Source organism: Varanus komodoensis, unplaced genomic scaffold (genome assembly GCF_004798865.1).
Source record: "Varanus komodoensis strain SLA01 unplaced genomic scaffold, ASM479886v1 scaffold1, whole genome shotgun sequence".
NCBI lineage: Eukaryota > Metazoa > Chordata > Lepidosauria > Squamata > Varanidae > Varanus > Varanus komodoensis.
Window position 1 is genome coordinate 90,816,251 of NW_025335268.1, and position 27,807 is coordinate 90,844,057.

Below are 27,807 nucleotides of genomic sequence, written 5' to 3' on the forward strand. Positions count from 1 at the left end.
ATTTTGCCTTCCACAGTTACCAGAGCAAGAGGTGGTGAATTTGTTCATCCCAACACAAGCAGTAGGTGCCATTATTGGAAAAAAGGGCCAACACATTAAGCAACTGGCAAGATTTGCAGGTGCCTCAATCAAGGTAAGAAATGCAGCTAATGCTTCCCTTTTATGGGGGGGGGCGGTTGAGGGGGGTAGAGAAGTCTATTTGGATGGAGGCAAACTGCTACTCACCAGGCCTGCCATGGGCAGGGTGCGTTCAGTGAGGGCAGCTTGCACAGTAGAGAAGGAAGAGCAGCCACCCTTGCAGTGCCTCCAAAATCCCTGGCTCCATACATTGCGTATCATCCCCAACATGCACAGTGCAAAGTCACTCAGCCAAATTGGAAATAACGGCACTCATCCAAGCACCATCTGAATTTACTACCACTTGCTTTTACCTCAAGTCCAAGATCAGAGATAACAGCAGGAATTATCCAGGCTTCTGGAGAAACCCAAGATGGCTTCATAGGTCCCACCTCTGCACTTCACTGCCTCCAGTCTCTTATGCTTCACATCACAGAAATCAAGTACTGTAGGACTGTGTCCACTACAGGCTCTAATTCCTTCAGCCCAAGGCCGATCATATCAGGTGCAGTTAGTTCTTTGTACCTTGCTGAAAAACAAGTGCTTCCTTCTCATGCTGCCGCCTCCTCTGTTTTCATGAATTTCATTTGTGCTCCATCCTTCCTTCAAAGAACTTTGGGTAGCATTGAGGAAAGGGACAGTGAACAGTGGGGGTAGCCAAAGATCTTGACTGTGGGCACCTTAGCAGAAGCCAGATATTTCCTAAACCTCAAGCTAATGGAGGATGGTTTAGAAAAGGCTGATTTTACACTCAAGACAGCTGGTGGTGTTTATTTGGGAAATGACTCATTAATGAAGCCTGACTCAGGGCTTGCTGATGAGTAGACCTGACCAGTCCTGCAGGACACAAGTGAGTAAAGTTCAGGTTATACTTAGCCAATCAGTGAAGTCTCTGTGTGAATCATCCTGAATGAGAACCTTTGGTACATTTAGATAGCCAGTGACACACCTAAAATACTGTTGAACCTATCCAGTTTATATTCTCAGTTCTACCAGTGCTGAGTTACATTTGACCTTAATACACAGTCAGCCTCCTATGTAGGTTTCATCTTCTGTGTGTTTGGGTTCAACCATTTCTGTGTTGAACACAGAAAGAGACCTTCAAGTTATAAAACCTGGCTGAGTGCTCTTTGACCAGTGGTGAAGCAGAACTGGGGTGGGAGGACACTGAGAGAAATTGTTTTCCCTTTTTCCCTTTGCAAAATGGTATTTCCCTCCCCCCTCTTGTGGTCTTGTAGGCAATATGCAAACAGGAGCAAAAAGTGGGGCAGTCATCTCAATCTCCCTGTGAGTAACCTTTTGTGATGTGGCATTTGCCACCTCAGTGGTGACATGGGCTGCATGATTCTGCCCCCACCCCTCTCTCCTGTTGAAGTGATTGCTGAGAGACGGGAAGAATCTGTGCTGTCGGCAGTGAAAAGCAGCATTTCAGCAAGAATTTCTCCCTTTCCATCCCTGAAGCATTCGCCCCCCCCCAAATGAAACCCAGCAAAACAATGGCACATCAGCATTATCTTTAGGTTAGGGCCTGTAAAAAACTCAGAGATGGCTGCGTCCTCCAGTCTACACAAGAATAGTCAAAATAATATACCTTTAGCATTGTAATGAGCAATGAACTTTGACCTCAGGAGCTATTTATCAGGATCCAGTAGTCTAGCCTTGCTGCATGAGCTATGCAATCTTTCAAGGTGGGGGTGGAAAGCTGGGACAAGTTTACTCTGTCTTTCTTCTCGTGTTCTTTGTGACTTACAGATTGCACCAGCCGAGAGTCCGGACGCCAGTGAGAGGATGGTTATCATCACTGGGCCTCCAGAAGCGCAATTCAAGGTCAGTGCGTAGCAGGCTTGTGTCATGAAGTGCAAAGCAACAGGCCCTGCAGGCACACACCAGCCACAGAAGACAGCAGGACGGCAGCTGTCCAAGAGAACCAGCATTGCCCACCCTCAGTAAGGTTAAGCAGTTATGGGTGCAGCTGGTGCTGCTCTTAACCCCAGTAACAGGGTGTGGTGGAACTCCTAATTCACACAGTCAATAGTGTTCAGCACTGTGACACACACACACACACACACACACACACACACACAGAGAGAGAGCTCGAGGGTAGTAGCACTTCACGGCACTGACTTGCCGGCTTCAGCCTCTCCCCTTATTCAAATACTGCTGCTTTTTCAGCAAGTGTTTCAGGTTTGACAGTGCAGCTGCATACTCCAGCCTCCCCCAATTTGGCAACTTCCATATCTGTTAGACTCCAGCAGCTGGGAATATGCAAATATAGCCTGGCAGTTCTAGAGGGTGTCAGGTTGGGGAAGGCTGCTGCGCATGTTTCCTCATTAAATGTGTCCCATTGTGTTGAATGGGGCTTACTCCCAGGAAAGTGTGCACAGGATAGTTTCTCTATATCCGCTAGTTCCAAAAGACCTGCCCATGCAATCCTATATGGGGCCTTGCAGAAATAATCATACACCCCCTTTCACTTTCCTGCATTTTGTTGTGTTACAATATGGAATCAAAATGGCTTCTTAAATTGGCATTGTTACTACTTGATGTACACAAGGTACTCAACATTGTGAAGGTGCAAAATGGTTTTATTGGGATCCATATATTAACAAAAGCAAAGCAGCATTTGTTGGTTGTATACATATTCACTGTCTTTGCTGCAATGTGCCAAAATAAGCTCTGGAGCAATTCACTACCCCCTGTAGTTAACTTTAGTTTTGGACGCAATGTAGGAGAACTGCACTGTGAATCTGGGATATACCTACTGGTTTGGACCACTTCAGCTAACTCTCATTCAGAAACTCCACTCCTTCTTAATTCCCTGAGAGGGCAAAAATAGTTCTTAGGAGTTCACATCATCTTTATGGATTTATGCTAGGATGACTATAAATTAGACTTCAGCTGAAAATTTGCAAGCTCAACTCTTTGTTGTCCTAGGCCCAAGGACGAATATTTGGGAAACTGAAAGAGGAAAACTTTTTCAATCCAAAAGAAGAAGTAAAGCTTGAAGCTCATATTAAGGTGCCTTCCTCTGCAGCAGGCCGTGTGATAGGAAAAGGCGGCAAAACGGTATGTAGGGCAGTTCATATCAGGGTCAAAGGAAATAGCCTAAAAAAACCTGTGGGGATTGTTTGTTATCTAAAGGAAATGGGAGCCAACGTTCCACTGGTTTTGTTTGATTATATACTGTGCATGAATGGTATAGCTATCTAATCACTTTTGCACTGCATAGCAGTAGTACCATTAACCTATACATGTCTGGAATTGTTTAAATGTAAAAATGATCACTTACCAAATATTTCTATATGCTTAACATTGTAGGTGAATGAGCTACAGAACTTAACTAGTGCAGAAGTAATTGTACCACGTGACCAAACACCTGATGAAAATGAGGAAGTTGTCGTCAAAATTATTGGTCACTTCTTTGCCAGTCAGGTGAAGTACTACTTTAATATTGTTTACTCAGGAAAGCCTAGCAATGAAAAGTCAACTTCTAAGCTATTTGGAATGCTGTCCCCCTCATAGCCTTTTGTGCAGATTTTCTCACCAGGTCCTCCCTTTCTCTTCCTCCTCCACAATTTCTCCTTGGATTTTCCTCCTTCCTTTCTTCACCTCCTTGGGGTACATAGCCTCCAAGGCCTTCTTCAGAAAGTGTACCTGCTGTGGTGGGAAGATACTGTTAACTGACAGCACACTTAGTGTCTCATATACCCACTGCCAGGCTTGTACTAAAAAGGCCAGGAGAAATAGAAGAGCATTTGCATCCTCCTTTGGCAACAAGCTCTCATGGTGAAGGATACAGCTGTGCTGAACCAGCTGCTGCACACTGTCTCCATCCTTGGAAAGGTGGCCTGGGCGCTCTCAGTCTCGCACAGCACCATGGAAAGCACTGCAGGACAACTGTTCCTGGTATTGGGAGTACCAATCCTTTCCCTTCTTTTGGCTTTGGCTTTACCTTTAGAACAACCACAGACCACAGCAGCTCCGTTCAGAACTAAGTTCTTGTTTGCTACAAGCAGTTAACATCAAAAAGGTCAAACTGGCCAGGTCCCAAAATAAATGCCCTACCAATCCCTGGGCACCAGGATCAAAGAATAAAAAGACTGCTTGCGGGATATAATTGGATGGCAAGCCAAGAACTATACCCACACTAAAGCAGCCACCCTCAGTCCTGACGGTTGCACAACTATTCATCTGCAGTTCTGGAGAAAATGTAAACTGTTGGATCACATGTCCTCAGATGACATTCAGTATGGGGTGAGGGAAGGTGGCTGATGGTTAGTATCAGAAGGCAAATCCAGGGAATTATTTCCCCTGAGCCCTTACCAGCCTTCTCCTAAGAATTATTCTCCACATAAAGATTAGATCTCCTAGCTACCAAGAAATGCCACCTGCCTCACTGGGAGCTTTCTTTGACACCAGCACATGTTATGAGACTATCATCAACGATGTTACTTCAGTGGAACTTCTTCACACCACTCCTCTCCACCATGAAAGCATCATGCCTAATCCCAGTGATGACATGACTATAGGGATAATAATGCCTGGGCATTATTACTCACACCATCAAAATTCTTGTTCTCCTAATCCTAGTGCCTCCCATTCCGTAGGCAGCAACTACTATAGTACCTAAATTTACCAGGATGCTGCTTGCTTTTGTACTTTCTTCCAGACAAATTCTTCCAAGATAGAATCCTTTCAAAACTCCCAGGAGTCATGCCATTATCTACCATACTCCAAACATCATCAACAGTTTTACAAGTTAAAACTGCACAAGCCACTGGAACTACCTACAGTCACCTACCAACTGTGTTCCCAAGATCACTTCTCAGGACAGGGCAATTTTTGCTCTGGTCCATCATCCTCTTCTTTTGTGACATTATCTGGAGAAGATGTCAGTACTTTTGGCGGGGGGGGGCGTCCAAACCCTCTTTCTCCATCTGATTACATTAGGCCCAATGCAGAACACATACAGTGAAGGTAAAATGCTTGGGATTAAAGATAAAGTATCTGTCAGTCCTGTCCCACAGGGTATGTTGGAGGATTCCCTCCCCTGTAGCTCCCCGCTCTTCCATGTAAGCAATTATGGTCAAAACTTTTCCCCTACATATATAAATGAAGGAGCCAATAGTGGATTCAGGAATGGGACTACTCTTTTCTTTTTAAACGTCCCATGCTAAATTGCATAATAATAGAGGCATCCCAGTCCAAGTCTAGACAAAAAGGCCCACTCTATTCCTGTCAATAAGAGTGGAGAAAATTAACTCAGTAGCGTATAGGATCTACTCTTCTGTGCCCTACTCATAGCTAATTACAAATTGTTGCAATCTTTATCTACTGCCTTCTAGTGGACATAATAAAGCCTGGCAATGATACTCTAGGCAGAAGCTAGCCAACAAATCAACACAGCTCACTGTATAGCCGGTTGTAGTTTCAGCACCGCTACACCACCATGCTAGGCTTCAAGCGACAAGATTTAACCAGGAGGCTAGAGATGACAAAGGCTTCTTCAGTGCTTCTGTGGATGAAACTTCAGGATATGTTCACAAAATGGAAACATTCACCTGCAAGTTGGGAATGAGATCATATCCTCTTTAGCCTCCACAAGCTGCCTTTGTCCATTTTGGCAATGCCAGGGACTAGCACACCACCAACCCGATTCAGCTTCAAATAGACCCTCTAAACAAAGTTCATATACTTCCTTTCAATGCAAATAACCCTTTCAGGGCAAACGTTGCCAATCAGTTTAGAATAAGCATCCTAAGCAATCCAAGCATCTTCTTGACTTTTGCACAGGACTGTCCCAACCCTAACCTTTTATTTAATCCCAGCACAACCATTCCTTGCTGCTTGGGAATTCATCACAACTGATACATGGCTTCTATCCATCACTAGGGTTATTACATTAAGTTTGCAGGCACTTCTCCTATAAGAATATTCTACATCACTCAGCTTTCTCCAGTCCTCAATGAAGAAATTGGTATGCTTTCAAGCAAAGTTACACTAGAATGAATCACCTCTGCTAAAAGTTCATCAGGTGTTTTTTTCTGTCCCAAGAAAGGATGAAGATCTTCAAAGTAGAGTTGCCCTCTGAGATATCAATCATCATGTTTATTCAAGGAAATTCCAAATTACTATACTTCCTTCATTCTCCCCTGCATCAAGGGAATCTGTCTTACACTGCCTCCTTAGCGCTTCTAGTTCAGTTCTCCTGTTTGGCCTGGACACAACCTAGGAACTTTAGAAAATGCATGATGGTAAAACCAACATACTTACAGCTTCAATCAATCAATCAATCAATCACAGTTTTTCCATCCTTTGACAGGCTCCTCATTCCTTTCTCATTCCAACGCTTCTAGATCCACATCACTGTAATATGGTCATCTCTGGAATCCCTAGCCTACAGATCAATGAAGTCCTGTCTCATAATTTCTCAAATACAATTCATAGGAACACTTCATGTTTCCACTTGTACCCACATTTATTACCTGCAGACAGAGCAGGCACACATGCATTTCCTGAAACACCACTCCTCCTTTCAAGCAATCAAACTTCAGCATGCAGCAAACTCCATGTGCTTCAGCATGAACAATCATTCTGAATATTGCACAGAGATAAGGTAGCTGTGCGCACTGACTATTCTTCCACTCCAGGGTAGTTTCACAGTTCTGTGTGCTTCAGACATTGCGTTACTTTCTTCCCCAGCCTACTTCCTTATTGGAACTCAGTTTTTTGCTCGTTAGACATGTCTTCCATTTACATTGGATATCATCCTTTTGAACATCTCCTTTATCTGTCCCCCTAGAAGAGCACTCGATGTCCTCACAATCCTTTGCCAAAAGGTGATGTCACCATACTTTGCATTTATAAGCTTGCATCTCCCCCATGGATCCTGGTATGTGGCCATGCATGTACAGCCATAAAATCTTCCCATGTTCCTTCAAGGCATTCTGCTTCCTCAGCTGTGCAGCGGCGCAATATGTGCTCAACTGTCTGCTTTCATCACCATTACTTCCTAGATAATAGGGCTCATGCAGATGCAGCCTTGGGCAGGGCAGTTCTTTCTAGGGTTCTGGGCGACAGCTTCCTTCTCTCTCTGGTCTCTTGCTTTTCAATAACTTATGTGTGAATGACACAGACAATGAAGATAGGCTGCTTACCTGTAACTGGTCCCTTAAGTGGTCATCTGTGAATTCACACAACTTTCCCTCCACTTCACTTTGATGCTTTGCCCTTTTATTCTTCTGTTGTAGCAGACTCAGAAATGAGAGCTCAGTAGTTGCCATGCACATCCTACACACGGAGGTGGGTGGGAGAAACCTGAATTTCATTCTGTACTACACCACCATTTTGAATGATTGCTGTGCACTGGTGTACATGTGTGAGTTCACAAATGACCCCTTGAAGAATCATGGGTAAATATCCTGTCCTGTCCTTTTTTGCTTGTTTTTGCAGTTGGTTAACAAGTACTTTCTTTTTCTTTGCTATAGACTGCACAGCGCAAGATCAGGGAAATTGTCCAGCAGGTGAAACAGCAGGAACAGAAACACCCTCAGGGAGCCCCTGCCTCACAGCGCAGCAAATGAGGCTCCAAGGTGCTAGCCAGCAACAACTGATGAATGTAGCCCTTCCAACACCTGACAGAATAACCGGACCAGGGAGCAAACCAAAGACTATCCAGAGGCATCCAAGTCTGCCCAAGAGGCTGGGGCTCTGCAGAGGACTTACAGTACACAGGGAGTGGGGAAGGGGTGGGCTTCAGCCAGCAAGGGGACTGCCTCCCTTATACCACAGCCTACATGGAGTCTGTCTAACAGTACAACGCTATCCCTTTAGTTGGACTAACATAGGCAGAAATTTGCAGACAAACCCATTCAAAATCTTTTCTGTACATGTGTGTACATACTAGGAAAGCTTTTTTTATAAACAGTGCATGGGCTGCTGTACAGGACAGCATTAATATATTTTAGAATTAATATAGCTAACTAAACTAACTCCAGTCTTTAATTTCTTTTTTAAACAATTACATTTTGTTTTTAGAAAAAGCAGGCTTTTCTAGACTAAATGGAAAGACGCTAGTCAACTACAAATCTCTAACAGAAAGTAGGGGGAAGATGTAGGATTATAAGAGCAAAATTTAAGTGGGAATCAAAAATGAATATTTAGAAGGGCTTTAGGAAGACCAATAACAGCTGCATGCCATCTTGGATTGCCTGTAAGTGCCAACAGAAGGGATACCGTCTCGTTAGCAGAGAAATCTCTATGCATTTCTTTCTCCAGCTCATGTGCTCTTCTCTTTGCTTCACAGATTTTAAACTGGTTTTTGCATACAGTCTCTCCTTTTGTACCACCAGACAATGCAGTACTCCAAGTAAACACATTATGGAAAAGATAACAAAAGAACCACCCAGCCACAACTTCCACTATGCTTATCAAAATGCCAAGCTTCAGTTATATCTAGGTTTCCTGGGGGGCATAGGGGAGAAAAAAATACTTCACCCTGCTTACAGGAAAACAGCACACTTGGTACATTTTGCATGTAGGATGCTGCCACCAATACTTTGGGAAGTGGGTTTTTAAAATGGGATTTGACAAGAGGGTGTTGGCCCAGGGCATGAAAATTGCAACTTTTTTTTTTTCAAAAAAGAAAAAAACAAAACAAACTACCTCAGGTGTTTTCATACCTCAGCACCTTGCTCTTGTGTGTCCCTTTTTGAGATTTTGTATGCCTTGTAAAACTGAGAGTTGGAGCATTTTTTTATTTTTTTAATAAAAATGAGTTGGAAATAAATTTAGACAAAAGACAGCTGCCAGGTGGAAGCAAGCATCATTCTGTATGATGACTATCCTGTATTATCCTTCTGCTAGATGAGAATCAATGGCCTTGAAACATAATAAAGGATAGAAGTACGAGAGACACTGAAGCAGAACTCCTGAGTTTGACAAGTTACACACACCATTAGAGTTTTTCTGTGCTAACGGATGTTATACTGGTTTCCATGAACATACCATTGTACCAACAGACTGCAATGCCAGTTTTCTCTACTTCAAACAGTGTTCTGTGAAAAACAAAATATATCCAGCTAACAAGAGCCTGACCTCAGTAGTTTTATTTAACAGCAAATTCAAGGTAGAAAAATGAGTAGTGTGCAAGCCCTCTTCTCTACTTTGTCCCTTGCTTTAACTAGAGGATCCTGTGCAGTCTCGTGAGGTCAATATGTGAAACAGAAATAAGGGATGTGGTTTGTACAAGTACCTGGTTGACTTTCAGATTCATTTGTGTTACAGTGGCATTTAAGAATGGTGGAAGTCGTCGTCACAACTACTAGTCCAGAAAGTTTATCCCTATTGTTTTTCATCTTAGGTTTTCCACACAAATGAACTTTAACAAAGCAGCATAAAGCCAAAAAGCAGTAACAAGAATAAGACTGAACCAAGATTAGGTGGTAGTCAAACAAGTAATTCTTTGGTTTACTATGGCAGAAAGGATTAACATATGCTAAAGCAAAGTTTACAAAGAAGCTAATCTCTTATGGAAGTAACTGATTTCGAAATGCATTAGCTTTATCTTGGTGTGCTAACTAACAGTAGACATGAGTTTCTGCTTCTAAGGAGAGCTAACTCTTCACATAAATAGCTGTTCCAAGTCATAGTTTCCTACAAGTTAGAGTTCCAACATCAGGAAATGTGCTGAAGTGAACAGAAAAGACCATGTGTGATATTTCCTCATGCAGATTTGACTCAAGCTTTGGCTAACCAGTAGTGCCATCAGAAAAGTTTTCCCCAGATAGTGTTTGTGTCATGTTTGCTCTCACTATTAAAGACAACAGCTAAGGATACCTATATTTCAAAAGAGCTGATTTATGTAGTTGATACCAGTCTTACTGTGCATTTTTGTACATGTTTATTCAGAATTGAGCCCTAATGAGGTCAGTGGAACTTACACCCTGGTAACTGTGAATATGACTACAGTCATACCCTCAACTAAAGACAGAAACTTGACCTACCTTACAATAATATTGTAAAGATTACTAGACTTCATGTGCAGTACACTAAGCACTTCAGCATGCTAAACACCTTTTAAGTATTTGTAAACATTTAAGTTTGATTAAACTTGATTAGCTGTATTCCAATCCATAGGGGAAAAGAACAAGCCTATCCTAGAACATGAACATGTCTTTATCCACAGTCCTCTTAAACCAGGGGTCTCAAACTCGCCAATTGCCGGGACGGGCGGGGCACGGGGAAGGGGCCCTGCGGCCTTCAAAGCGCCAGTGGTGCCCGGGCCGGCCTCCAGCTGAGCGGCCCACCATCACCACGGTGGTGGAATACTTGATGCGGCCCAGCCTCACCCAGACTCTACTTCCAGCGGCCACCAGGTAAGTTGAGTTTGAGACCCCTGTCTGAAACAGTTCTGTTTATCCATAGTTAAACACAATCCACTCTAGAGAAAGAATGAATGCAACTTTTAGCAGATTTAACCCTGTCAAAATGTTGCTGGTTTCCCTTCCGTATTACAGAACCGTCTATTTCAAACATAGTTTCATTTAGGGCACAATCTCTGTTTAGCATAAGCAAAGATTTTCAGCATTAGCATTTGCTTACTATCTTCTATTATGCTAAATCCAAGAAAATTTGCATAATCATACTTAGTATAAGACTTTACATATGTCCCTATGGCACTGCTGTACTTGCCAAATACCATGTACATATGTGATTATCTGACTAAGAATTGCAGAACATTTTCTCCTCATTGACTTGGCTCCAACATTAGGTATTACACAACCTCATGTGTGATAGACACCTTCCTTCTACCTGAAGAATGGAAAATGTTTAGGCTTTACAACTCCTATTTCTGAAGGACTGACCCTGGGACAAGCATCAAAAATTTTAACTGAAAAGGGGCAAGTATGCCATCTTTTGCTCTTTGGGATATATCTACTGTTAATTCAATTTATAGTATACCTTTTTAATGCATCAGCATCAATTGTTTTGCAAATGCAGAGGAAAAAAAACCCCAAATGAAGGGGTGCTTCCCCTAAACTTACCGTAAGCTTAATGTAGACACAGGCAGGCATGTTCCCTATATAGCCTACCCATTCCAAATTCCTCCCATTGTGGAAGCACCAGGCATCTGCACTGAGCAACAAATTGTTAGACATAATCATGCCTATGATCATGTCTATGAATAATCATGAACCAAAGAAAATACTCATGGGTAGGAATGGTTAACATGTTCTGTCCACAGAACACAACCCATTAACATTGCCCGCTCTTGCCACCCACTCTGGTATTCCATGTCAGAATACAAAAGTTTCTTCAATGTAATAGACATGTAAGTATTGTGAAGCTGAAGGTTACTGTGGTTGCTATCCCTTCCCCACAAATTAATATTTATGTAATAGTGCTATTGAGAGCAAATATTTTGTTTTACCCATTCATCAACTGCATTTTTATTCTTCCAACTTTTGCTATGCCCCTTCTGACTTTCAGAACTGAGGTAACTGTGCAAGTCACATTAATTTAAACCAGGTATACTAGATAAATATTTCCATTTTTAATTAAACAAATTTTGGCATTCCAACACATATCCATTTAAATACAAGAATGCAAATAAATAGTTTCATACAAAATTATACTTCTGTTAAATAAAGACCAATTCTGATTAAGGGACTTTACAGTGGATTTGTTACAAATCCAAAGAAAGTTCCCATCTCTCTGAATCACTATAAATCCAGTTTTACAAGAAAATACAATTTCCACTTTCCAACAGGGAACACCTTGGTTTAGAAAATCATACACACACCATGGATTAACACATTCTCTTTGCAGACTTTTGCATACCAATACCCTTTTCCATCTCCGGGCTGAACCATAGTGTACCCAGACAGATGCTGTGGCAGTATCTAACTAGATCAAAACAAAAATGGAAATAGAATGTGGCATAGGTGCTTGTGCCATCTTTGCTGGTTGAAGAAAAAGTTTGGATCCAAACCTGGTCATGCTCAGACCAGATGCCAGTCATGCATTATGTAATAGCCCCTGGGAAGATGGCATTACATACTTTTCATCTTTATGACACTGAGGTCACTCCTTGTTCATCTAATATTTAGTAGGATACCACTTTTCTGGACAGTCCTTGCTAACATGATCAACAAGTTTTCACTGCTGAATTCTTCTCTTAGGGAGGGAGGGTTTCAGGATCAAATGATTGCCTCTTGATCTATGCCTCTGCACAGAAATGGGAATTCAACAAGATCTTTATATGAAATTTGCCTTTAGACAGGTACAACTAATAACACAACTACATTATCATCAAATGAGGATGCTGTGCAAGTGCATCACACCAAAGGCCTAGTGTCACAGTAGCTGCTGATGAAGTATCTCCCATACCATCCTGTTACGGTAGTAAGGCATGTGACACTGCAAAAAGAAAAATGCCTTGAATACACAATACATTTATTTTGGCAAAATTCGCCTTAATGCATGAAAAGTCATGCGTAGTGTGGAGAAAATGGAGAGGGAGACATTTTTTCCCCATCCCCTTATACTAGAACATGGGGGTCCATCCTACAAAGCTAATTCATGGGAGATTCTTTACTGATAAAAAGAAGTGGTCCTTCACATGGTGCATAGTTAAACTTTGGAAAATAAGCTATTACAAAAGATGCAGTGATGGCCATCAATATGGATGGCTTTAAAAGGGGATGGGGTGAATTTATGGAGAAGACTGTCAATGGTTACTAATCTTAAAGGCTATATGCTACCTGCAACAGTGGAAGCAGTACTGTTTCGATGTATGCCAGTTGCTGGGGTACTTGGACAGAAGGGGAGCATTGTATTACTATCCTGTCTGAAGGATCCGCAGGGAGCTGGTTGGCTCCTGTGTGAACGGAATGCTGGACTAGATGGAACCTGGGTCTAATCCAGCATGGCTTTTCTTATGTTCTTATATAAGCTCTGTCAACTATTTTAGCATTTAATGCCATTATTGTTTCCTCTCTCCTTCACCTCCAAAGTTACATTTCTTTGAAATAATTGAACTATCAGCATGTGTGTCAAGGGCAAGAATTTTGCAAATGTTTCCTATCAAGATGCTTATAGAAATTGAGCATGATGGACTAAGCACCCACATCCCCATGAAAATGGGGGGGGGGGGGACAGGTTACAAAAAAGACCTACTACAGCACTAGCTATGAACAGAATAGTGTAGACAGAGGAGGAGGAAAGGAAAGGGATTTCCTAAAACGTCACTCACCTGCGTAAATGTAATGGGCTTATCCCTGGAGATAAAATCTGCATATTTACAAGTAAACATTCCACAGTCACTGCCATTCAATTGTTGTGGGATTTCCTAAGATTCAGGGGAAAAATGTGGAAAGATCCAAAGAAATATAGATTAGTTCCTTTTTACTTTATTTGAAAGTGCATGTTATCAAAATGTAAATATTTCCAGAGTGCTAATCTTGTTGGTCCATCAACTGTCTTATGGCACCTTCAAAAAGTAAAGACTAACAAATTCATTCTATCAATCCATCTGCTTCAGCATGTGCATTAAGTGTTAATTCAAATTAACAGATATGTATGCACATGAGGGAATGTAAACTGCATGGTCAGGAAGAATTAGAATGCAAGAAGTTCAGACTGGTAATAGTTGCCATTCACAAAACATTGGCTGCAAATAGGCATCACTGGAATAGTAAACAGAGTAAGAGCCTGCCGGCTGATAAAAAATCTTTGTCCTTGTACAAAGCACACAAAATAGACCGGAGTGTCTCTATGAATTGGACTTTAGTAATTCACACTAAGGTTAACACTTCATGTACCTGTTGAAGTTGAAAGTGTCCATGGAAAGCTATGTCACAATACATTTGTTAGTCTTTAGTCCTTAAGGTGCCATAAGGTTTTTTTTTTAATTAAGGAGGCTCTAATAAGGTTAGTCTATACCTGACCACCAAACCAACACAGCAGTTAGAAGTTATTACTCATATTTCCCATTCCAATCTCGTATGACTAACACATTTGCTTTATAGAAGTCTTGCTCCTGGGCTATAGTACTTATTTCAAGGTAAGGAATATTCCAGAAAATAGACATTCCAAGAAATTTACACCTCTTAAAATTGAGACCCTTTGCCATATTGAGTTAATTCAAGATAGTTAACATTTTTCTTTAAAGAAAAATAATCTAAAATTATACGAAAGAAAATCTAACACTTCTTGGAGTATTATTCAATGCTTGTTTGTATTGTCCCAATACTATTTGGAACCATTTGGACATAACAATTCTGTTATGTAAGGAAGACAGGCTGGCACATGCCATCTTGTCCAACAACTCCCCCTACACAGCAATTTTGGTAATTTGATCATTGTTCACAACTTTTTCCTTATGTTAGATGCCACAGTCATTCAAAGAAAACACAAATGAAACACTGTCGTCAGTGGCTCAGTGAAGATGAGATGGATTGGGGCCTGTAACTTGTTCCTATATTAAGTCAGGTTTATGTTCAAACCAACACTTTACAAAAAAAATAATAATGCTAAAATGCACACTGAAGCTGTAAAAGCCAAAAGCAGGTCTCTCACACACATCTGATTTCACACTATAAAGCGTCCATGATGAAGCGTTAATGTCCACATTTCTCTTGGATTTACTTTCCTCCTGCAGATATTGTCTGTTCAATAAAAACCATATTATATATTGGTCAATATTCTCCTAAATTCATAATTTATCACTATTCAGAATTAGCAAAATTTTGCATGCCATACATATTTTTGTACTCAGCAGCAGAGGAAAATACTACCCAGTTCTTCCTACAGGATCAACTATCTAATTTACATAACCCCAAACAGCTTCTGAGAGCTTCCTCACACAACTGCAACAATAGTTACTTCACACACCCAAGCTATTATCGACAGAACTTTAATTCAATTATTGTCATATGCTCTAACCTCATTCATATATAACAAGCCATAGTTTAATGAAGCATGGTTTATCAAAATGTGGTTTGTTGTCATATGTGAACCTGAAATTATGGGTTAGTTATGTGTTACTACTTATGCACAACCCATGAACAGAACCAATGGTTCGGTGTTGTGTTGTGAACTATGGGTTTAAACCATTGATGGTCATAATATGCAAATTCAGAATCATGAGATGTTCATGATGTGTTTTGCAACATAAAGATGGTTAAAAAAATCTAGCTTCTTTATATGCCAGTACTGCAATATTGCAAAGGCAGTTAGGATACAGGAAGGGAAAAGAAACAAGGGCCTGAGAAAACAAACCAGTTTGTTCAATGATCTGCTAGACAAACCTTGGATAGGGCCAAAACAACAACAACAACCCATAGTTAAAATAAACCATGGGTCAACTATTACATGGAAACCAGGCTAATAAAGTGCACTCTTTTACTTAATTCATTTAAACTGAATGTGTATTAAAGTAAAATATTTTTTAAAATTTATAAAAATATAAACAAGTGTTTTATATTAATATGTACAAGAATCACATATGCACCAATAATTACAGCTCTATCCAGGATGATTAGTATACCTTTAGATTACTCGTATAACATCACTTTAAGAGTTTTTGCTCATTTGTTGGCACCCAAATACAGCTTTGAGGCTTTAATTACAAGTTTTATACAGAAATTCAAATCTACCTACTACAAAACATGGTACGAAGAGTATACTCATGTAAATTGCAGTCAGTAAAAATCTACTTACAGCAATCTTCTACATATCCTGTTGCCATTTTGTCCCATTGAGTCATAATATTTGATGGTCTTTTTCCTCGTATCTATAACCTTTAATCAAAATAAGGGTATTAATCAAATATTCACAGCCCATCATACATTTCAACCTTTTCCCCATTAAAAAATACTGGGAAACAGGCAGGATATTAATACTACAACAACAACAACAACACATACTCACCACTAAAGCCCAATGTACCCTGATATGAATAGGTACCAAGATTATATCATGTTGGAACAAATCCACTTCTTTGGTCCATCTTCTTACCGAATTATAGCCAGCAGAATTTAGCTTGGGATAGAAGAAAGTGCTGAAAGCATAAAGAACTGGAAATCCTGGCCTTTTATTTCTCTCCATCAGAAGATTCATATAGAAGTTAATAATCTATAAATACCAGAACAATTCAAGAGAAAAAGAATACAGATTAAATGCCTACTTGGTAAGGGTAATATAAAGTCACAGTTTTTAAGTTACTAAAGATATATCCATTTAGGTAGGAAAAAAAACCCTTCTGTAATTCCTAGCATTCTGCCAAAGCTGAGAGTGGCAGAGCTTTTTAAAAAAGTCTAAACATGCACAGAATGCCCCCCACCCCAATTGCTTGGTTTAAAATTTTACAGAAGACTTGAGAACTGCTATGACCTTCATGCTATATAGAAGACTAGTAAATCTACCTGTGTCTTCAGAGATGCAATGTTTTATCATTGGCCCTGCCTGGATGTAACAGCTGCAACTCATTGGTTAATCAAGCCACAAATGGCAAACATGCAGGCCAATTATGGTTTCCAGCAACAACCTAGGGGGTGATATCTGAACCCAGTCACTTGTGGTTGTTCATTGGTCAAACAACCTCAATTTAACTCAAGAACACCCTTGTTCAGACCTCAGGAGGTTCCTCCAATAGGCAGGACTTAGTCTTTAGGCCCTATTCCCTGGAGGAACCTCCTCAGAGTGTATCTCTCACTGCTTTCTCCAATCAGAAGTAACAACTGGGATTCCCTTGCTAGGGTGGGCAAGCAGGGGAATTCTTGCTGTTACCACCAATATAAATGAAGAGTGGGGATGGGAGTACAAGGTGGCCTGATTCTATTTCAGCCACCTCATTTTCTTATCCAACACAAAAAGGAGGCTGGTGTTGGCAGAAACACAATTTGTTCTCTATACACTCATTTGTCATTGCAGGAAGGTGGCAGGTCGTGTAAAGTGGGATGAGTCCCCTCCACCACACCTTTCAGCTTTTAACGCATGCAAAGCCTGGTTTCTGGCCCAAGTATCAGGTGAAAGATCTACTAGGTGCTTGAGCTGGGAAGCAAATTATGTCAGGCAAGAGTGGCTGTATATCATACCACTTGCAGAGGGCTGGATCAGGGGATGCCATCTAGCATCCCACCCAAGTATGATTCTTTACCCCATCTTAAAACATTAAGATGTTTTGCCCCACAACAATTCAAGACCAGCATACACAACCTAACAGCCTTTTCTATAATAAAATGCTAAAATTTAAGCTAGTACTGGGAACTTCTATCTTACCACATCATTAAGCCACTGATGGTTTCTTAAAGTCTGAATATCTCCACGGGTTATGTTCAACTTGAAGGCATTAGTCAAAATTTCATCATCATAGCCATCACTCAGTACATTTGCTATCTCTCTCTCCATATCCTAGAAGAAAAAAAATTGTACTATGAACTTCATAAGCAGCAAGTACCAAATGCCCACATGTTTGGGGGATGTGTGTAGAAAGCCACAGCATTTCTATTTTGCTCAAGACATTTAAAGTATAATACAAACCTGAACTTGTTGCGACATGCTGTATAATAAATGTGGCAGTCTGGTTAGAGTTTAACCAGAAGAGCCCTTAAAAATATAAGGAATTTCCCATTAATAAAGTACTAAGGACACAAAAGTCTGATGGCTTGTCCTTTAAAAAAAATAAATAAATAAACCACAGAATCAGCATATTTTTGAACACCATCACAAAACGGTACCTCTGTAAAGTCAGGAAGACACTCTGAAGCTTTTTCTAAGCTCAGACATTTCTGTTCTTCTTTCTCGACTGGAGAGCACCTCCTGAAAGATTGTTCTGGGTTCAGGCTTAGCCTAAGTGACACTTCATTTGATAGGTAATTTGCCAAGGGCTCTTTTAGACCCTGTTAAAAGATGATGCACCATTGTGAACTAGAAGCATGTAACAGTCTTGTTCATGGCCATCACTATCATTCCTTTTAATGCCAAACTAGGTGATTTTTTGCCTATCAATTTAGGCACAAAACAGGGCCAACTCAGAAAGTAGTGGTTTCTGAATGCTTAGTGTAACTCGCATGGTATGCAGAAATATTAGCTTGTAAACTAGAAGAAAAATAGGGCAGAGGGGAGAAAGAAAGTAGGCCAGATTAAAGTATTCTGAGGCAAGAATTAGGTCAGGGAAGCGAAACTTTTGTTAAAAACCTCTTCATGGGAAATTTTCAGGAGGAAGGAAAACAAGTTAGAATACTTTTTCCTTCTCACTCTCAAAAAAACATCCTGCTGCCCTTTATATGGCAATAAAATACTCTGGTTTAGGGCAGGCAACCACTTCTAACCCAGGATTCTTTACTACTATATAGCACAGCAGGAGAAGGTTTCATGATGGCGAAACGTAAGAAGCTGCCACATTCCAATTCAAACTATTTGAGCAGTGGCATTTCTGGGTTTCCCACATCACTTTCAACTTGAAATCATTTAAATTGGAAAATGCCATAGCTTAAACTTGGTACCTTTAGCATATAAAGCATATGTTCCACCACTGAGCTACAGTCCGTCACCATTTACTGCCTTTTATCCTTCAACTCCCCTCCCCACAAACTGAATAATTCTACAAGACTCCTGTTCCAGCCTAACTGAATCATTCCTTGAAAAGGCAAAGGATTCACTGCAATATGTTGATGTGTGAATAAACAGACATCTATTTCTACTGTGAAAATAAGCAAGGCATCAATTTCTACTTAAAACTGCCTTAAAATGATTTCAACTTTTAGTTTCCCTCCTTTAATACAAAAATAGTAGAACAGAGAAGAGAAATGGAATAATATTCTCAAATTGGTAGAATTAAATTGCCTTCCTGTCACTGAAATCCAGATACCCTCTAACCTTCAAAAGGAAACAATATAGTATTTATTAGATTTATATCCCATCTTCCTTTTCTAATAACTCAAGCAGCTGACATCATTTTCCTTTTCCTGCGCTCAATCTTATCCCCACAACAGCAACCCTGGGAGGTAGGTTAGGCTGGGAGTCAGTGACTGGTCTAAGGTCACCCAGTTGGTTCCATGGCTAAGCAGGGACTAGAACCCAGATTTCCTGAATCCCAGACCTGCAGTCTTAACCACTACACCACACTGGTCCTCTCTCTAAACTCCAATTCATCTTTTTTTAAAAAATCAGACATTACAGAACTCATCTGAAATGGATTAGTTTCGCTCTTACATTTTCATGATATAACAGAAAAATGTCACAAGTCAAAAAACAGGGAGACACTTGTAAACTGAAATATGAATCAGAATTTTAACAGGTGAACAGAGAAAAGGTGCACTTTAAAAAATCATGAGTGGATGGGTAAAGCATGTAGAATGGAAAATTTACAAACTAGTTAAAACCTGGAATTGCTGACTGCTCAGAAACTACACAGAGGGATCACAGGGATGAATGGCAGAAATGGACAATGAGTGAGGTGGTTGCATTGTCCTAGCTGCTTCTCATTCCACCAATCTCTGAAGAAAGCCTGATGTTAAATATTGAGCTAATGCTGGCTGCAGGTCCAGCTATGTCAGTACATCCTTCCACTGCACTGACAATTTTGATCTGTGACTCATATATCTGGCAAATCTCATTGATTTTGGCACCCTGATGTCCAATGATACAGCTAATCAGATCATCTGGAATCATGAGTTCATGAGAAGCAGTTTCTTTCTTTCTTTGAGCTGATGCATCCAAACCACTGAATCCAGTGTTGCCACAAGACATTGGAAAGTGTGACTGTTGCATTGCCAATTGGTACAGCTTGGTCAGATTGGGCTGTGGAATGGCACACTGTCGTTGAATAGTATAATGCCTCTTGAGGTGGTTCCTCCAGGTCAGAGTTAAGGCACATTGATGGGGCGGTGTGGGGGTAGCTTGCACTGCCGCAGCTGTACCTGTCCTGAACACCTGCAAAGATGACAGGAGACCTGGATGGCTTGGGTTGGTAGGGGATGGTGACACCCTTTGGGGGAGACTCCAGCATGACCACACAGATCTCTTTGAAGTACTCTATGATAGACTGTGATTGCTCAACAATGGTGATTGCTCTTTCAGTAGAGTTGGGTAACATGTTTCCTGCTACCTGTGCCTCTGGGCTCTCTTATCTCCTTGATTTGCAGTCTCCTTTCTTAGTGAGAGCACCATACTGGCTGGCAGGTAGTACAAGTCTCAGAGTGACAGGGAAGCTGGTAGAAGCTGTGCTGGAAGCACAATCCTGTGATGCACAATGTTCCTGAAGGTCACACCAAATTCCAAGTAAGTAGTCTCTTTACATCAAAACATTACTTAACTTCCAAACCCATGTAACTAGGTTCAGCAATGAGTATATCTAGTAAAACAGTAACGTAAGTAATAACTGCTAGATCTTTTCCAAAGGAAGGTAATCTGCAATACCCAGAGTGTGTTTGCTGAGTCGTGCATCTGAGTAGGAAGCCATTGTTTTCAGACAGGAATACACTACAGCCCCACAGTAAGCAGATACCAATAGTCAGGGTCAGAACAAACATTAGCACAAGACACTCTTGGGCATCACACAGGCAGGATCCACTGCTCCAGTCCTGAATTATCCTTGACTCCTCCCACCTCAGCTCTCTAATGAGCATTGGGTAGCTGGACCTGGTAGGCACTACTTTAATTACCAGAATGCCATTAACATGGGATCACCCTGGGTCATCATGGGTCACCAGAAAAATTTAACAGGGCCCATATAAGGCACTTTGCCAAGGGTTTCTTTAAACCTGGAGTTAGCCTATTGGAGGGTAAGGACAAGGACATCAAAGACAAGTCCACTAATGCCATTGCCAGTGGCTGCCTTTTGTCTGTAATTTAACAATGTACAAGCAGCAATGGAGCTGGCAAAACAAGCTGTAACAGCATTAACAATGCTCAAGAAACTCATTGTGAAATTTGTGACTTGGGTCATCTTTCCCTAGTTCCCACTCAGATGCACTCCCAGCATTTGTATAATTCCTGTAAGCTGCTTTGCAAACCATTTTTCCTAAAATTGTTTTATATTAAATATTAATCACAATCACGCCAAACTTATTCAGGAAGAATAAAAGTTTCACTCTCAGAGTACAAAGGTTTCTATACAGACTCACCTCTTTTTTTAGTACCACTAGTTTTTGGGGTTCTGAAGACCTTTCTGCTACTGTAACTGAGCTGAAAAAAGCAAAGATGAACATAATTCCTGGTGAAAAGGGAATAGATGTTGCCAAGGCAAAGTAGAGAGTACTTTTCCCTTCAGGAAGGAACTGGCATTTTATATTCCTGCTAAAGTCAGTGATCTCACATTCCTATAAAAGTAGTAGCAAGCATGCTAGCAAGGGAAGAGAAAAATAAAGACAAACTGCCAGATAATATATAGAATACCAAAATTGATGGCTCATCCAGCTACACATAGTGATTCAGTGAAGCATTGTGAGGTAAAAAAACATTTAGGAAAAGAACTTTAACTAGACAGTTAAATCCCTTACCTATAGCAGATACCTGACTGAGAGTGCCAGAACTGAAAAAAAATGAAGCTAGGACAACAAAAATGATCTGGAGGCTGAAGCAGCTCCCCTATGAGGAACAGCTACAACAACTGAAATTGCTGAGCTTAGAAAAAAGGCAAGTAAGGGGAGACATGACAGAGGTGTTTAAAATAATGCACAGTGTGGAGAAAGCAGAGAGGGGGACCTTCCTCCTCTCCCATAACACTTAAACCCAGAGTCATCCCATGAAGCTGATTAGTGGGAGGTTTAGGAGAGATAAAAGGAAGTACTTTTCCACACAGCTTAAACTATGGAATCTGGTGCAATGGGAAGTGGTGATGGCCACCAATCTGCAAGGCTTTGAAAGGGGATTGGACAGTGGCTACTTGCCTTGCTGGTTATGTGCTATCTTCTTTACCAGAGGTGGTGTGCCTGCATACACCACCTGCAGAGGAGCTTGGGCAGGTTGAGGTCTTGCACCCATCCTGCTTGAGCAATTGAGTAGGCAGCTGGGTTTGTCATTGTATGCACAGAGTGCTGGACTAGATGGGCCTTTGGTCTGATCCAGCATGGCTTTTTCTTATGTTCTTAAAGAATGAATAGAAATGTACCTAACGTATTTTCAAAACAAAGTACTCACAAACTAACCTTTTGATCTAGTTCATCTCTATCAAACCCTAAAAACAATATGATACCATAGCTTTAGACACCTAGAAAGAAACAAATAACATCACTACCCTCTTCCCTGTTTTGCTCCCAATGAGCATGTTTTAATTCCTTATAACCTAAAATATTTAAGGCAGAGAGAGGACGAGAAGTAACAAATATGTAGAGCAATTGCTAGCAACAGCTCACACACTGTTTCATGGCTTTTAGGTGATCTGTAAATCCAGCTAGGTATCCATACTCTGGCTTTTCCCCTCAAGGGACTTGATGCCAATAGGTATACTTTCTGAGAAGACTATTTAAAAAACCATCTGAAAACATGGTACTAAGAACCTTATGCTCTGCTACCCATGCTCAATCTTTTACTTGGAAAGCAAAAACTGCAGAACCACCCACCTGTTTACTTTGCTGCTAGAGCATGTGGGACCATAGTTTCTGATGCCTTAAAAGAAAAACATCAATGTTAACTTAATAAATTGTCTTAACACAACAGCAACTGATGTCCTAAGAGATGTTGGATGCCATTCTAATTGTATATGCAAATTCTTTCACTTCTTAATTTATTCCAATCTTCCTTAACTAGACCTTCAGCCATACCTCATCACTTACTTTTCCTGTGGGAATGCATAATTAGCTTCAAAGAAGGAAGTTAATTAACCTTCTCATGTTTCTTAACATTATGCAGCATAAATATGAAAAGAAAAGTATCCTCAATTTTATATGCAAAAATCATCTGAATAAGTACAATATGGTGTCACTGACTAAGGTACTGAGATCATTTGAGCTGAATGATTACTTTGACTAGATTAATTTAATATACCCCAATTTAATATTCTGGAATACAATAAGGCTAGGGTAGGGAATGTATGGCTCTCCAGATGATGGTAGACCACAACTGCTTCCAAAAAAGAAAATCATGAAAGATGGGAGTTCTTGTCCAATTATAATCAATAATCAAACTCACAAATAATCAAATCTATGGCCTGCAGCCAAGAAATTAAGACGCTTGCTCCTGGGGAGGAAAGCTATGGCAAATCTAGACAGCATACTAAAAAGCAGAGACATCACCCTGCCAACAAAAGTGCGTATAGTCAAGGCTATGGTTTTCCCAGTTGCAATATATGGCTGTTCAACTGGAATCATAAGGAAGGCTGAGCGTCAAGAATTGAGGCCTTGGAATTGTGGTGCTGGAGAAGACTCCTGCAAGTCCCTTGGACTGCTAGGCCATCAAACAAGTCAGTCCTAAAGGAGATCAAGCCTGAGTGCTCTTTAGAAGGCCAAATAGTGAAGATGAAACTCAAATACTTTGGCCACCTAATGAGACGGAAGGACTCAATGGAGAAGAGCCTAATGCTGGGTACAATAGATGGCAAAAGAAGAAGGGGACGGAAGAGAATGAGGTGGCTAGATGGAGTCACTGAAGCAGTTGGTGTGAGCTTAAGTGGACTCCGGGGGATGGTGGAGGACAGGAAGGCCTGGAAGAATGTTGTCCATGGGGTCGCAATGGGTCGGACACGACTTCGCAATTAACAACATGAAAGGTAAACCTGTGAAAGTTGGGGTTCAACTGTAATTTAATATAGGCTCTTCCTTTTAGAAAGGAATGGTAATTATAATTAGGGATATGTTTCTGAAAATATAGAGATACACATGTGGAAGCTAAAACTGGGCAAGTTTCTTTAGATATGCAATAAACACAGACAGTCATGTGCCCACCTTTCATGCATTATGGTGTTTATTATGTAGATACATGCACCAATCCCTATCTTCCTTAAGATGTGAAAGAAGCCCTTAGAAAGCTCTGCTTATCTCATTCCTATGTACATGTACTCAAATATGAACTAAGCATTTATTACTACTTACCATTTTTTGGTGCCTCAAATGAAGTGACAGTTTTTCCCAGATAGTGATCAGTCTTTAAAGAGCCACAGGAACATCCCTGGACACTTAGTTCAGCACATTCAAGATAATAAAGCAAGGATAAAGTTAAATTTTCAGTTACAGAAAAGAAAAATCTTAAGTTACAGGTATTCACCAACATGTGGCATTGAACTAATACTATACATTTGATACTGAACATGAATGCTTTGATATGGGAAAAAGAATCCATTAAAATAATTACATCAACCCAAAAGGATTTGAAGGAAGGAGATAAAGTTTTTTTCAAAAAAGTTAAACACACTTTTAAAAATATATACCAACACCATAAGGAAGAAGAGGTTGGAGCAACTGTAGCTGGTGGTAATCAGAAGCTCCAGTCTGAAATTTACACCTTGTAGAAAACTGCACATCTCTTCAGTACAAGATGTGAACACTTAAAAAGTTCCTAGACATTAATGACATTAACCTGGTTGACATGTATTTCTAAGCCAAAAATGAGTAAGCTGCATGAACCTGACTCTGCTCCTCTCTTTGCCTGAACCAATTAACAAACCAGGACTCAACACTTAAACACTGCTTCCCATGGGGTAAAAATCAGAAACTATAGTTGCCTAATTTAAAGCTTCTAATCCTGCCTTATAAGCACTTGACCAAAATTACGAATAAGAAATGAAACAGATCTGTTCAAAACTTAAGTTTGAATAGTTCACTTCAGGCTTTTCCTTACAATTTATTTTTATAGGAACTTACTCTAACTGCTTTGCTATTGTTGGTGTAGAGCAATTTTTAGGTCTCTTTTCTTTTTCTTGCTGCAACAGCTGTTTGTACCTCTCTCGCTCCTCTCTCTGAACTCCCTATAGAAAAAGAAAAATGGCCTTAGAGTAGTAAAATCTAAAAAAAAAAACTCAAAATGTACTTCTGTGATATCCCTTAGTAATATGCAAGGGTTCAGATCAATCTCACAATTATCCTCTAAGACATGTGAAGGTTACTTTTCCAATCTGCATATAAGAAATTGATTGACAGAGGGTTTGGGACTACAATCTTATCCACTCTTACCTAGGAGTAAATTCCACTAAAAACTAGTATGCTGTACTTCTGAGTAAATCTGCAGTTCTTGTACCATCTCATGACAGGGAAATGGGCCATGCATTATAGATACTAACAGCTTGTGCCAAAGTTATGATCTCTCCACTGGTGTCAACTGAGGTTTCTAGGTTTTAAAGAGCATAATAGCAGCCAAAACACATCTAACAATCCAGTAGAAAGAGAACACAGGAGTAGAAAGAGAATATGATGAAGGATCAGGAAGGGAGAACATGTGTGAATTAGGGGTGGACATATGGTAATCATTGCACTTTGGCCAATGTCTGATAAACCACCTAGTACCTGTTGGAATACTTGCAAAGAACACTAGACTAAGTAGATCTTGATTTGATATAGCATGATACTGAATGTTCTTCAGCAAAGTTCCAGACTCAAATTCACTTAATGCCAAGGACATAAATAGCTGTGTTAAATTATCTCAAGTATACACTTGCTGTCTGACCTAACACATACTACTTGATCATGCAGTTGACATAAAATTGGGTGGGACAGCTAATACCCTGGAAGACAAACACAAAATTCTAAGTAATCTTAACAGGCTGGAGAGCTGAGCTGAAAACAACAGAATTAAACCTAATGAAGAAAAATGCTTAGTTCTTCACCCAAGAAAATAAACCAAATGCACATCTACAAGATGAAGGATACTTGGCTCAGCAATACTACAGGCAAGAAGGATCTTGTAACTGTCAAGCACGGCAAGAGGTTTTTGTCACTTACCACTACCCTGTACCTACAATGGGATCAACTGCCCAGGTCCAAATGACACACCAGGCCATTTCATCATGGGTATAACAACTACTACAAACCATGTATTGTTATCCACATAGTACCCTTCAAGAAGCAGTCCTGGTTTAGACAACACACTGCACTATCATAGCTAGTTATGCAAAGTGGCTTGCCTGACATGGAAACCTCACTCCTTCCTGAAGCTGGAAATGTTGAAAAGGTACAGGGCACTGAAACTGTCAGGTCAACACTAGAAAGCCAGAGGTTTATATTGCTAGGGGGATGATATTGTTGCCAAACCCTTTAGTGTACCATTTACCTCCCTTTACTTTTCTACCAATTGCTTTAAAAATGGCCAGCCAAAATGCATAAAACTGAGATAGTATTTTTCTGGTCTTAAGACTGGTGTTCAATCTAAAATATCGAGTCTTGCCTAGCATACAGGTTAATTTGCATAGACTTGACAAGCCATCAAGTGAAAAGCAAAGCAGCAAAGTAGCTTTTGCTCCGAAGGCTGATTGTGAGCATATACAGTGGTACCTCGGCTCACGAACGTCTCAGTGCACAACCAAATCGGGTCATGAACAAAAATTTCATAAAAATTTTTACTCAGGTTGCAAACTCCGCATTGGGTGGTGACCGTGATCGTGGCCATTTCCCCACACCCCCCGAGTGGGGAGATGGCTGCGATCCTGCTGGGGGGGGGGGGATGGCTGAGATCACTCCTGTCTTTCCTGTATGAGCGTGCCCGTGATTGCGCCTGTCTTTCCTGAACGAGCACAGCCACAATCTAGGCCATCTCCACCCCCACAGCATGATCGCACCCCTCTCTCCCCCCTCCCAGCGCACCCGCATTCATGCCCATCTTTCCCCCCGCAGTGCACCAGGATGACGGGTGTGTGCAGGGATGATGGGCACGATCCCAGCTGTGCTGGTGGGGGGAGATGGATGTGCTCCTGCGTGGGGTGGGGAGGGAGATGGCTGCGATCTCTGTTGTTCTTTGTCACTTTGCTTCACATTTTTCTGATTTAAAAAAATAGTTACAGAATGGATTAACCTTATTTACATTGAACCTTATGGGGAAATTTAACTTGGCTCACGACCAATTTGGGTCACAACCAGAGTCCTGGAATGGATTAAGTTTGTGAGCCAAGGTACACTAGTTCAAATCAAGCCAGAGCTTTCTCTAGAAAGAAAAATGACAAAATCGAGGCTGTCATATTTTGGGGCAGACCATGAGAAGGCAAAAAACAATCATACTAGGGAAAAGTTGAAGGCAGACAAAGAAAAGGAAGACCAACTATGATATGGCTTGACTCCATAAAAAAGCCACAGCCTTGAATTTACAGGAACTGAGCAGGGCTGCCATGGACAGGACATTTTGGAGGGCTTTCATTCATATGACAGATGACTTGATGACATGTAACAGATGCCTAAATGCCACCTGTTCAAAAATCTAAAGTGTCATTAAATCCTCCATTCATTACCCTTCCAAAGTTGTAATATTGCTCTTTTATCTGTCAATAAGGCACACAAAATCCACTTACATTGTCCTTGTGTTAAATTCCAAGAAATGGGTAGGTAATTCAAAAGAACATGTGTATCCTTAAATATTAAAGAACTTTCCATTATGAAAATTACCTCCTCCCAAAGGGAAGTTGCCATTGGGCACTGCTAGAACATATGAAGCATTACCAGCATTACGCCTCCAACAAGTGGAGAAAGCATTCTTAAAGTATAAAACTGACAAATTTGAGGACAAGGATATGAAGATTTAATGGCAGTGTATTTCCCTGTCCAAAAA

The 27,807-nt window shown here is 40.7% G+C and overlaps 2 protein-coding genes and 1 pseudogene across 8 annotated transcripts in view; 1 reads left to right on the forward strand and 2 right to left on the reverse strand.

The window, feature by feature from the left end:
• Positions 1 to 9,206, forward strand: part of IGF2BP2 (insulin like growth factor 2 mRNA binding protein 2) — a 73,105-nt gene extending 63,899 nt beyond the window's left edge. For both annotated transcript variants that reach the window (XM_044434594.1, XM_044434603.1), the window contains 5 exons: positions 17 to 133; positions 1,870 to 1,944; positions 3,052 to 3,183; positions 3,436 to 3,549; positions 7,605 to 9,206. In XM_044434594.1, the coding sequence (XP_044290529.1) occupies positions 17 to 133; positions 1,870 to 1,944; positions 3,052 to 3,183; positions 3,436 to 3,549; positions 7,605 to 7,700 (534 nt within the window). In that variant the 3' untranslated portion in view covers positions 7,701 to 9,206. The remainder of the gene's footprint in view (positions 1 to 16; positions 134 to 1,869; positions 1,945 to 3,051; positions 3,184 to 3,435; positions 3,550 to 7,604) is intronic.
• SENP2 (SUMO specific peptidase 2) overlaps positions 2,685 to 27,807 on the reverse strand; it is a 33,093-nt gene continuing 7,970 nt past the window's right edge. For 2 of the 6 annotated variants that reach the window (XM_044434616.1, XM_044434657.1), the window contains 11 exons: positions 24,921 to 25,024; positions 24,153 to 24,235; positions 22,686 to 22,731; positions 21,249 to 21,309; positions 17,859 to 18,020; positions 17,401 to 17,532; positions 16,051 to 16,254; positions 15,841 to 15,920; positions 14,702 to 14,786; positions 13,373 to 13,468; positions 2,685 to 3,774 (listed from right to left, as the gene is read on the reverse strand). In XM_044434616.1, the coding sequence (XP_044290551.1) occupies positions 3,658 to 3,774; positions 13,373 to 13,468; positions 14,702 to 14,786; positions 15,841 to 15,920; positions 16,051 to 16,254; positions 17,401 to 17,532; positions 17,859 to 18,020; positions 21,249 to 21,309; positions 22,686 to 22,731; positions 24,153 to 24,235; positions 24,921 to 25,024 (1,170 nt within the window). In that variant the 3' untranslated portion in view covers positions 2,685 to 3,657. Of the gene's footprint in view, positions 3,775 to 11,649; positions 12,538 to 13,372; positions 13,469 to 14,697; positions 14,787 to 15,840; positions 15,921 to 16,050; positions 16,255 to 17,400; positions 17,533 to 17,858; positions 18,021 to 21,248; positions 21,310 to 22,685; positions 22,732 to 24,152; positions 24,236 to 24,920; positions 25,025 to 27,807 lie in introns of those variants that run through there. The other 4 variants (XM_044434624.1, XM_044434632.1, XM_044434640.1 and 1 more) reach the window with 4 other exon arrangements.
• On the reverse strand, positions 19,220 to 20,750 carry LOC123033159 (annotated as a pseudogene).